The 11,338-nt window shown below is 38.3% G+C and overlaps 1 protein-coding gene across 3 annotated transcripts in view; it reads left to right on the top strand.

The window, feature by feature from the left end:
* Nucleotides 1-11,338, top strand: part of KLF5 (KLF transcription factor 5) — a 46,477-nt gene that overhangs the window by 15,029 nt on the left and 20,110 nt on the right. For 2 of the 3 annotated variants that reach the window (XM_081815021.1, XM_081815023.1), the window contains exon 4: nt 547-2,354. The exons of the other annotated variant lie outside the window; for it this stretch is intronic. In XM_081815021.1, coding sequence (XP_081671147.1) covers nt 547-725 — 179 coding nt within the window. In that variant the 3' untranslated portion in view covers nt 726-2,354. Of the gene's footprint in view, nt 1-546; nt 2,355-11,338 lie in introns of those variants that run through there. 3 annotated transcript variants of the gene reach the window in all.

Consider the following 11,338-nt stretch of genomic DNA (forward strand, 5'->3'; position numbering starts at 1 on the left):
TTCTGGAGGCCCTGTGTTCACAAACGAGCTAACTCGTTTATGTGAAGGGTAGTCTGGCTAATCTAGAAAACAGGACCGGTTTGATCATGGTACGTTCAGTTGGGCGCATTGGTGATGTGAGCAGGTTTTCCCTCCCTCGGCCGTATGACAGCCATTAGTCCCGTACTGGTTTAATTTGGGTTCGTTGGTGTAGAAGTTGTATTCCCACCGCAGCGATAGAGCCCCCAGAGCTCATCTAGTCATTTTCTGGGTTCACATGTTCGGGAACAGTACATAGAAATACGCACCCATTCATCTTGCACATTCGAAATCGCCATTTTCCCGCTCTTGAGAAGGACTCCAGATATTTTCTGCTTTCTGTAATTAGGTCGAATACTACCTATGAAACAGTGACTCTTCACTCGATTCTTTGAGGAAATGTAGGTCCTAATGGAATTTATGAACCAACCTTCTCTTGGACCATGATTTTTTTTTTAAGACAGGCAGTGTCTGCGACATTTGTCTTGCAAGCAGGCCCCCTCACCTCCTCTTGGTCCGTTGTCACAGGTGAGAAGCCGTACAAGTGCACCTGGGAGGGCTGTGACTGGAGGTTCGCGCGCTCGGACGAGCTGACCCGCCACTACCGGAAGCACACGGGGGCCAAGCCATTCCAGTGCGGGGTGTGCAACCGCAGCTTCTCCCGCTCCGACCACCTGGCCCTGCACATGAAGAGGCACCAGAACTGAGAGCCCCGCCGCGGCCTGCCGTGCCTATGCAATTCACACTGACCGCCTGCAGTTCCTTTGGCAATGGCAAAGTTTTCAACTACAAACTTAACCTATATATATATATATATATAAAAAAAAACAAAAAAAAACCTGGAAATGTATATTTTGTATATTTGAGAAAACAGGGAATACATTGTATGAATACCAAAGTGTTTGGTCCTTTTGAGACTCTGGAATGCTTGCTGTAATGTATATGGCTTTACTCAAGCAGATTTCATCTCCTGACAGGCAGCCACATCTCAGTGTGGGTAGGGGGGTGGGGGTGCAGGGTGTGTTCGCAGTGTTTCTACCTAAGCACCATCATTTAACGTGACAGTGTTTAGTAAACAAGTCAGTTGGCAGGCACAGGAAGAAGGCTGGATTGTATGTCAAGATTTTACTTGACATGGAGTAGGTTTTGTTTTTTGTTTTTTTTTCAATATTAGATAATTCCTTAGAGGTGCGCAGTGTACCTGGCCATTCACAAATAGCCATTGAACAAATGTGTTTTTTTGTTTGTTTTTATATGAGTTGCCTGTATTTGCTATTCAAAATTTTGTAAATACGCAGATCAGCTTTATAGGTTTATTACAAGTTTTCTAAGATTCTTTTGGGGGAAAATCATAAATAATTCTGTTTGAAAATAACCGTGAATACCTTTACAGTTAGAATTTGTGGTAAAATACCTCTTCAAACCTCACCAAATTCATTTCTTTAGGAGGAAGAAATCATTCAAATGAAACTTAAAAAGCAGATTCCATGCACTGATTAAAATAGGATTGTTTTAAATATGAAAGACGTTTTATATGAATTGTGAACTCAAGAGCTTAAAGATACCATACGTAAAAGTTAAACCGCTAACAATAAGCTAAACAGTATCATTTTAAAAAAGGACAACTTGAGCTCTCACGTGGCAGTGTTGAATTTATGATGCAGTTTTCAGATACCGAAATGTTTGCTCGTGCAGTACTGTTGGTTGAACGACAATTTATATGGATTTTGCATGTAATATACAGTGAGACACAGTAATTTTACCTAAATTACAGTGCAGTTTAGTTAATCATTGTTAATACTGACTCAGTGTCTGCCTTTAATTATAAATGACATGTTGAAAGCATAAGGAAGCAAGTGCTACGTATATGCAATGTAATAGTAATGTGACGCTGATGCTGTTAACCAAAGGGCAGAATAAACAAGCAAAATGCCAAAAGGGGTCTTAATTGAAAATGAAAATTTAAGTTTGTTTTTAAAATATTGTTTATCTTTATTTATTTTGTGGTAATATAGTAAGTTTTTTTAGAAAATTTTCATAACTTGATAAATTATAGTTTTGTTTGTTAGAAAAGTTGCTCTTAAAACGTGTAAATAGATGACAAACGGTGTAAATATTTTGTAAGGCTTCAAAATGTTTATACGTGGAAACATGCCTACATACAAAGCATAAATTGGTTGCTGTTTTGCTTCTTTTCCCCTCTTATTTTTGTATTGTGGTCATTTCCTATGCAAATAATGGAGCAAACAGCTGTATAGTTGTAGAATTTTTTGAGAGAATGAGATGTTTATATATTAACGACAATTTTTTTTGGAAAATAAAAAGTGCCTAAAAGATTCATGTTTTGCCTGCCTTCTTCACCCACAATAGCAAAAACAGCAAATTCCATTCCCAAAACTATTTAAAAGGGTCTGTCTTATCAGGGCAGTTAAAAAAAAAACAATTCCCACATTGAACCAAAGCTACCTTTGTTTAAAACAAAAAAAGGGGTTTTAAGAAACACGATTACAAGTATAAAGGCAGATACACACACATAGTTCATGAATGTTGATTTTTTTTTTTTTTTCCCTGGTTACTACACAGACACACATTGCATTAACCTTTTCAAGACCGTAAAGGTAACTTGCATATGCTAGTTTTTTTTTTTTTAACTTTATTTTTTATTTGTTTGAGAGAGAGAGAAGGAGCAAGGGGAGGGGCAGAGGGAGATGGAGAAGCAGACTTGCCGGCTGAGCAGGAAGCCCGGACCTGAGCAGAAGGCAGAATGCAGACGCTCAACTGACTGAGCCACCCAGGTCCCCGCATATGCTAGTTTTATTGTCTGAGGTAAATAAAACGAATTGGGCTTTCAACCAAGGAAAAAAAATCACAAAGTTTAATGCAGTAGCAACAAGCACACCTAGGGGTTGGTTTTTAATACCATTTTCCAGTAAAAAGGATGGGGCTCCTTAGAGAAATGGCTGATTCTAGGACTGGGTTAGGAAGTGGACAAAATAAGCCTGGAGCATTTGACAGCACCAGGAAATAAGGAAGTCATTCAAATCCCACAATGATGGCAGGTATGTCAAGGCAACAATAAAAAGTAGGAATGGGGGGCCCTTGGGTGGCTCAGTCCTTAGGCGTTCTGCCTTCAGCTCAGGTCATGGTCCCGGGGTCCTGGGATCGAGCCCCGCATCGGGCTCCCTGCTCAGCGGGAAGCCTGCTTCTCCCTCTCCCACTCCCCCTGCTTGTGTTCCCTCTCTCGCTGTGTCTCTCTCTCTGTCAAATAAATAAAATCTTTTTAAAAAAAATTAAAAAAAATAAAAAGTAGGAATGAATTACAACCCAGAGTATAAAACAGCCATGAGCCCATACTGAAATAACTGAGTAAATAAGAGAGGAGACAAATCCGCCGAATTCCAGTTTTTGCAGACACTTTACCCTGAGAGGTAGAACATAACTCCCCACTCCTTGAAGTGCATGTTGCACAGAAGGCAGTATGGCCAAGAGGGGAGGGAAAGTATAGTGCAGAAGCCGCCCAACCCCACCCAACAGCCTCAGCCAGGTGGTCAAGGTCCACATCAGCAGTGACAAGTCATGGTTGTACATAATGTGACGAGAATGGAACTTTGCCTCCACCGTCTTCCTTCCTCTTGGAAACACGTAACCTCAGTCCAGTCCAGACAAAGCCTAGTTGAGGGACATTCTACAAAACACCAATACTCAAAACTGTCAAGGTCTTGAAAACCAAGAAAATGTGAGAAACTCACAGCCAAAAGAAGCCTGAAGAGACATGACTATAATGTCAACTAACTGGGATTCTGAAACAGAAAAATGACATTAAGCAAAAACTGAGGAAATCTGAAAGTACAGAATTTAATGTATCAATAACATTGGTTCATTATGACAAAATGTATCATACTAATGGAAGATGTTAATAGGGGAATTCTGTATTATCTTTGCAGTAATGCTATAAAACTGGAATAAAACATTTATTTTTAAGAAAACTGAAGGAAAATCTGTGTCACTATTACATATGTTCAATAAATGGGAAAATCCCTGATGTAGGAGCTAAAGTGAAAATTGTAGTTACATGATTTGGCAACATCGGTTTATTCAGCTTCTCATCATTTGACTCATTCCTCCCTGTCATTCAAGTAATACCCAGCTCAAGAACACTGCACAATTCATTCTCTAGCCGGAGCTTCTCATTCTTTCATGAGGGAAAACATAATTTCTTTGGCTTAATTTTATTTCTAGAAATTGAGATCGTAAGGCTGCAGACTTCTTAAAGCAAAGACAACTCCCTATGTCTAGTAACAAATCAGAGCTGTATCAGTATTAAGTTGTAATTGATAATTGTATGAATGCAGAAGCTTTCTTGTAAGTAGAAACCAGTCTTGCTTTGGCTCCCAGCACTTAATTGTATTTAGCTTCTTAACACAGAGGATGGCTGTTTCCAGTTCTTTTTACCTCTCTGAACTCTTTTTTTTTTCCCCCTTTTGTAGGCTGCCCTTTCTCCTCTCAGGCCAGCTACCTGTTCCAAGTCCTTGTCTGCCAAAGCTCAGTTCAGACCCTCTGTCTTTATTAGCCACACTCACTGGAACTTGTTTTTTTATTTGGAAACACTATGGTACTTCAGCATTTGAATTATTTTCCGACTTCTATCATATGTTTTTCTTCCTCAGATTGTCAAATCTTTGGGAGAAATGCCACTCCTGGATTGCCTTTGTCTTCCTGCTTTTATTGATTGATAAGTCAGATGTCAAAAAATAACTTTATGGTGCTGTGTGAGTTGTCTTAAGCCTGGAGTAATTGAATCAATGTAATGTTTGCCAAATTTCCTCTTCATGTTGTACTATTGATAGAGTGTTGGTGTTGGATTTTTGATAAGGTATGTGACAAACTGATTATACTGTGAGCAAACAGGTAATGCCTTGTGAATTTTTTAAACTGTAGTGAGTTTTCAAGGGAGAGTTATTGTACACAACTATGTTTAACATACTTTTCAAAGCTACAGGTAATTTAATTGCTGATCATCAGCATGTCCATTACATGAATGCCTGGTTTCAAACATATTCTGACCAATCTCTTGGTAAACAAGCTACCCCAACTAGACCAAAACTTGAGTAATGCATCAGGTTCCGATTGACTAGAATGCAATTAGGTAATTTAATTTCAAGTTAGTAATGCTCTGAGTTTTAAATGTCTTCTGTTAGTTTTTATTCTCCCCACCCCTAACCCCAAGTTAGCTTGTTTGGTTTTGCTTCATTTTGTCATTTCATTCCTGTGTTGCGGTTTGTGTAAAGTGCATCACTTCATGGCATCCAATTAGAGAATCCTTAGATAAGCATGACCTGGCCTGCCTACATAAAAATGTTCTTCAAAATCTAGCTAGATTCCTTTTCCTATCTTCAGCTAAGCCCACCAGAGCTCTTTGGATTAACTCATGGGCCATAACATAACAAAGAGGGGCTTTATTCTCCATTACTAAGTCTGGTCTCTACTTTGAAGTTGACCAAATTCCTTCCTTGGTTATATTCTTCACTGCAGTGTGAAACTAATCAATAGGAGACTTTTAAATTTAATTTTTTGTTATTCATACCAGAGTTATAGGTGACAAAACCTGGCAATTGTGTGATACTCATTTTAACAGTGACAAGGGATAAAAAGCATAATAAATCACATGAGAACTATCTGTGATAGGAAGAGTTTGTTATAGTCTTGTAAACCAGCATTCGTTATCTATTCCTCTCAGTGTGTATCACCTCATGAAAGCATTTGGGGTCATGGAAATGGTAATATTCTTGAATTGAAAGTAAAAGCTTAATGCTATTTGGCCACTGATGATATTTAAATGATGATATATATGTAAAGAATTGAATAGGAAACTAAGAAGTTCATATAGACTTTGAGTAAAAATGGTAGATACATGCATCTCATTTTGCAGCCTCTTAAAACCCCACTAAAACAAAGGGCCTTTTTCCTCCAAGGCAAACTTTATGAGAAGAACAGGAAAATAGAAACACTTACAAACCTGAGGGAGCTGGAAAGAGCTAGATAGAAGAGGCAACAAGCTGAGCAGAACTGAAAAAGCTAATTTTTTTTTTAATTTTAAGATTTATTTATTTTCGGGCAGTGGGTAGAGGGAGAGAGCATCTTAAGCAGACTCCTTGCTGAGCACAAGGAGCCCGACACAGGGCTTGATCTCATATCCCTGAGATCACGACCTGAGCTGAAACCAAGTCAGACGCCTAACCAACTGTGCTACCCAGGCACCCCAAAATGAAATCTTAAAGTAGTGGAGAAAACCAGAAACTAACTCAATTCTAACCCCCCATAAAAATCCCAAAAGATCTCATGAATTCATAGTATTGAGTACTCTTGGAAATGAAACTAAAATACAATTGTTAAAAACTTGTCTAAGAAGCTGTTAATTCCTTGGTCTCTCCCCATACACCTCCACTGTAACATACACTGTGAATTGGGAATAACCAGTTAGTCTCCACCCCAACAGAAGAATGCAGGTTATTTGGTTATTCACTGGAGAAAGTAAAGACAGAGAGTCTCTAAATTAGTAGACAACAGGCCCAGCTGAGGGCAGGAATAACAAACAGAAAAAGGGAGAGTTGAATGAATGTGCATATTGGTTGCTGGAACCTGTTCCTCTTCTCTTCCCCGTTTGGTTCCCAGGATGATGGAGACAGGGCCTTTATTCTCCAGGCAGGATAAAGTCTTCAGAATGGACCAGCCCAGGAAGAAAGATCAAAATATACTGAAAATCCCAAGTTCTCCAATAACATGGCTCAGTCAGATCACTCAAAGAAACCCACAGATGATTAGCTTCACACAAACGCTCAGAGCTTCCAGTCTTTGGTCCCTCACTATTAAATATTTACAGACAACCAAGAATTACCAGATATCTAAGGAAACCATCTAATAGGAAAGAGAAGAGCAACTTGGAGAAACAAGACTCAATGTAAGGTGGGTGAAATATTAAAAAGAGCTAGTGTTAATAGCCTCAGAGATAGAAGATATTAGAATTATGAAACAGGATGTTCTAAATAACATGCAGAGGACAAAAAATTAAAATGGGACATATGAGAGCAGGAAGGAGAGAAACAAATTTGAACAGAGAGATGTAAAAGAAGACCAGTAAATTAGAGTTCAAATCTAAGAGCCTTATTGTCTAAACAGAAGTTCCAGAAGGAATAGAAAAAAGGAGATAGGAATAGAAATTAAGAGAATAATTCAAGTAAATTCCTTGCAACTAAAGGACATGAATTTCAGGAGTGAAAGGCTTTTGAGATGCCCTAACACCAGTGTAAATAGATCCACATCAGTATGAAACTTCAAACCCTGGGACCAAAAGAAGTTCCTGAAATTCCCAAAGAGAGGGAAAAAAGTCATATATAAAGGAAATTGAATTGCTTCAGACTTTGTATCAGTGGCACTGGACTCTGGAAGGCAGTGGAGACATGCCTTTAGAATTCTGAAGATAAATTTTTTTTTTAAGGTTTTATTTTTTTTTAAGTCATCTCTGCCCCCAACATGGGGCTCGAACTCACAACCCTGAGATCAAGAGCTGCATGCTCCACTGACTGAGCCAGCCAGGCGCCCCCAGAAATTATTTTTAGTTTAGGATTTTATACCCAGCTGCACTCTCAAGTGTGAGGAAAGAATAAGACATTATTTGGGGGTGCCTGGGTGGCACAGTTGGTTAAGCATCCAACTCTTGGTTTCGGCTCAGGTCATGATCTCAGTGTCATGAGATCAAGCCCCCCATGGGGCTCCTCACTCAGCGTGGAGTCTGCTTGAGTTTCTCTCTCCCTCACCTTCCGTCCCTCCTACTCCTGCTTACTCTCTCTAAAATAAATAAATCCTAAAAAAAAAATAAGACTTTTTTTGATATGTAAGGTCTCAAAAATTTTACTTTTTTATCATTCAAAGACTCTTCACCAAAATGAGGGAGTAAACCAAGAAAGAGAGACATGGGGTAATGGGAATGGGATCCTGCACAGACGAGAGGGGAAGAGAACCCTCAGGATGAGGTGAGAGCAAAGGATCCCAGCTGTGTACTAGACAGACAGGGCAACCAACCAGATTAGAACAAGTGAGAAAGTTTCTGAAGAATCTCCAAGATTATGGAACTAAATAGAATATCAGATACACCTGAATGTTTTTCAAGGAGATTTAGGCCATGGGGTGGCAAACTACAGCCTGAAGTCCAAATCCAGCCTCAGGTTGGATTGTTTTTTTCCTGCCTGTGAGCTATAAAGGGGTTTTTTACATTTTTAAAGGGTTGGGAAAAAAATATGTAATAGAAAATGTATGTGAGCCACAAAGCCTAAAGTAGTTACAATCTGTCTCTTCTACAGAAGAAGTTTGTAGAACTGGTGCAGATTTGGGATTTTAATTAGACATCTGTGTATAGGCAACCAAACAAAAACTTACTGCACACACACAATTATTAATTCCATGTAAAACCAAAAGTTGTCCGGCTGAGATGGCAGGTGCACACCTGTTACGTAGAAATAGGGAAGTAAACATTGCGGATCAGCTAAAATGGTTGAATGTGGATGCCTCTAAGGATGGGGGAATGGTGGAAGGAAGGAAGGTGGGATTATTGCTTTTTCATAAAAAATACATGTAGAAGTAGTGAACGTTTAGGACAATACTTGTGTATAATTTTGATCAAAATAAACAGGAGCAGAGGAGAAAGAGGAGGGAAAGGGGGACAATGAACTTCTAAGAAAGAATTAAATGCATACCCCATGGTTCCTTTGGAAACTGCTGGATAATTTTGAATGGTTTACTCTATGTCCCCTAGCATCAAGCCCACCTTTGGTAGTTTTTATGAAAGCAGGCTCAGTTTCTAACATGAAGTTCAGCATACAATACAAAAGAAAACTGAAGAAGTGTAGTTTAGAAGGACTTAGAGTAATATTTGAAGGTTCTCTATTATACACAACGGTTCAAAGCAGTCTGCATTGAGGCACTAATATTGGGGTCTAATGTTTATACAGCACAGAGATGAAAAGGAAGATGTTGATCTTGAAAAAAAAGGCTCGGAAGAATAATTTTTCCCTATGATTCTGAATTTTCTACACGAGGATTGGCATATGGTAAATAATCATTAAATGTGTATTGACTAAATAAAGGAATCTGTAAAAATATTTCTAAATATAGAAGTTTCAAGTATTTAGACTAAAAAAATTAGGGTGATCTAAATCTGAGTAAAAAATATAAACACTGGTCATGAATTCTCACCAGAAATTATTAAAGAGTTATTGTACTGTGTTAGAGTAGGAAATGTCTTGAATCAGTATAAGAGCATTTTAAAGTTTGAACATTATAAATTGCAGTATTTGGCAATATTGCTCGACTGAAATAATGGATATACTGGGATCTACATAATAGGACTCAAGGCCACTTTTGAAATCTTTTGGATGTAGATGGACTTACCTTGTTAGTACCTCAATTACTTAAGTGCTTGACAGATACAAAGATAAAAACTTATGAGGGTATATTTATTCCTCTTTGACCCTAAAATGAGCAAAGAGAATAATACACTGTGTTTACATAGAAAATTTTGCCTAAAAAGTCACAACTCTGAAAATAATCAATGGTTAATCACCACCGTACCACTGTGAATTCGATGAGTATCTTGTTTTATATCTACCTGCAGAGACATCTAAATGAAAGCATGACAATAAACACTGCTAACGTTCTCTGTGGTGAGGGTATGGAACTTCACTTTTAAAGAAAAGTGTGCTCGATTTTATAGCAAAAAAAAAAAAAATCGCCTTTTATTTAAAACGTTTATTTAAAAACACTGTTCAGACTTTAAGTTTTAAAATAAAGAAATGACCTTCACAACAGCTAAACCATGACAATATTCTAAATTCTTGGGGGGCTGTATTTTATCTGTCTTTGTTTTATTTTCTAACGCTGTCAGGAGTGAAGGGGGCAGGCTATCTCGTCCTAGAACACCTGTCTGAGGATGACTACGACTAAGACCCATGTGCATTCCTGGGCTAGAAGATGATCATTTCTTTATTCTCCAGAGAAAGTTTTTCCTCTTATCTCTCCTAAAAATGACACACACCAAACAAAACCCTTTCTAAAACCACCATAATAATTTTCTGTCAAACACAAAAGGCTTTGCAACTGAAACTTTTGTTGGAAATGTTACCAAGGCTTCTTGGAATTGGAATTGCTTCTAGGTTCTGAATGGACTCCCACTCCCTTGGGTGAATGGGGGGCTGTTGCAGCCACTTTCCCTGTTCTACCTTTCACAGGACTCACAGGACATGGTGCAGAACCAGAGACCTTAGAGAATGGCAGTGCCAAATTACAAATGCCATCATTGTCACAGGGGCTGGGGAAGATACTAGCTCCCCAGCCTGATTCCCCACAATATCTCATAAATTCTACACAAGAATAACTAGAAGCTTTAATTGGCTACGTGTACAACCGTAGCATCCTCAGAGAGACACTTTGGATGTCTTGAATGCTGTTTCGGCCATTGTAAAAATACCTCGCCAAGTGAGCAGATTATTATAAAATTGGAAGGGCCAGTAGAACATCAAAGATGTTCCCCCTTAAGGCTTACCTATCAGAATGTGAGGTATTTATTTGCTGAAAGATGTGTTAAGTTTCTTGCCTTGACAATGTGATTGTTGTAAAATACTGGCAATGCTAATGTTTTGGCCAAAAGTGAAACAAATGGAGGAGATTTTGTTTAATGTTTTGTTTTTCCAAACTGCTTATAATCCTGGAAAGGCATCAGATAAGCTCTGTCTAAAAGACTAAAAATTAAAAATAAAGTCAGGTGCTTGGGGATAATAAGAAAGAACCGAATACTATGATATGTTGGGTATAAAGTACTTAGATCTAGGCAATTTACTAAGAATATTTTCCTTCGAGAAAATTAGAGATATTTTACAAATGTTATTTTTTCCTGCTAATTTATTTAAATTTTACAACTGTTGAAAGCAAAAATGATCACGCTGTCTTGTGGGGCTTATAACATATAGCAAAAAGCAAAAAAATATGCCAATTTACATGGTAAATGGACTCATATGGTTGCAAAGTTTCTGCATTTTACATGAAATAGTATAATAGTAACTCTAGACCATGAAAAGTTAAAGATGTATATTGTAATCTCTAGAATAACCAGTAAGAAAATACCAGGAGACTTTTTCGCAACGGGTTTGCCGCCAGAACACAGGTGTCGTGAAAACCACCGCTCAACCTAAACCAAAATGGGAAAGGAAAAGACTCACATCAACATCGTCGTCATTGGACACGTAGATTCGGGCAAGTCTACCACTACTGG

This window comes from Leptonychotes weddellii, chromosome 3 (genome assembly GCF_054177405.1).
Source record: "Leptonychotes weddellii isolate Sample4059 chromosome 3, ASM5417740v2, whole genome shotgun sequence".
Classification (NCBI taxonomy): Eukaryota; Metazoa; Chordata; class Mammalia; order Carnivora; family Phocidae; genus Leptonychotes; species Leptonychotes weddellii.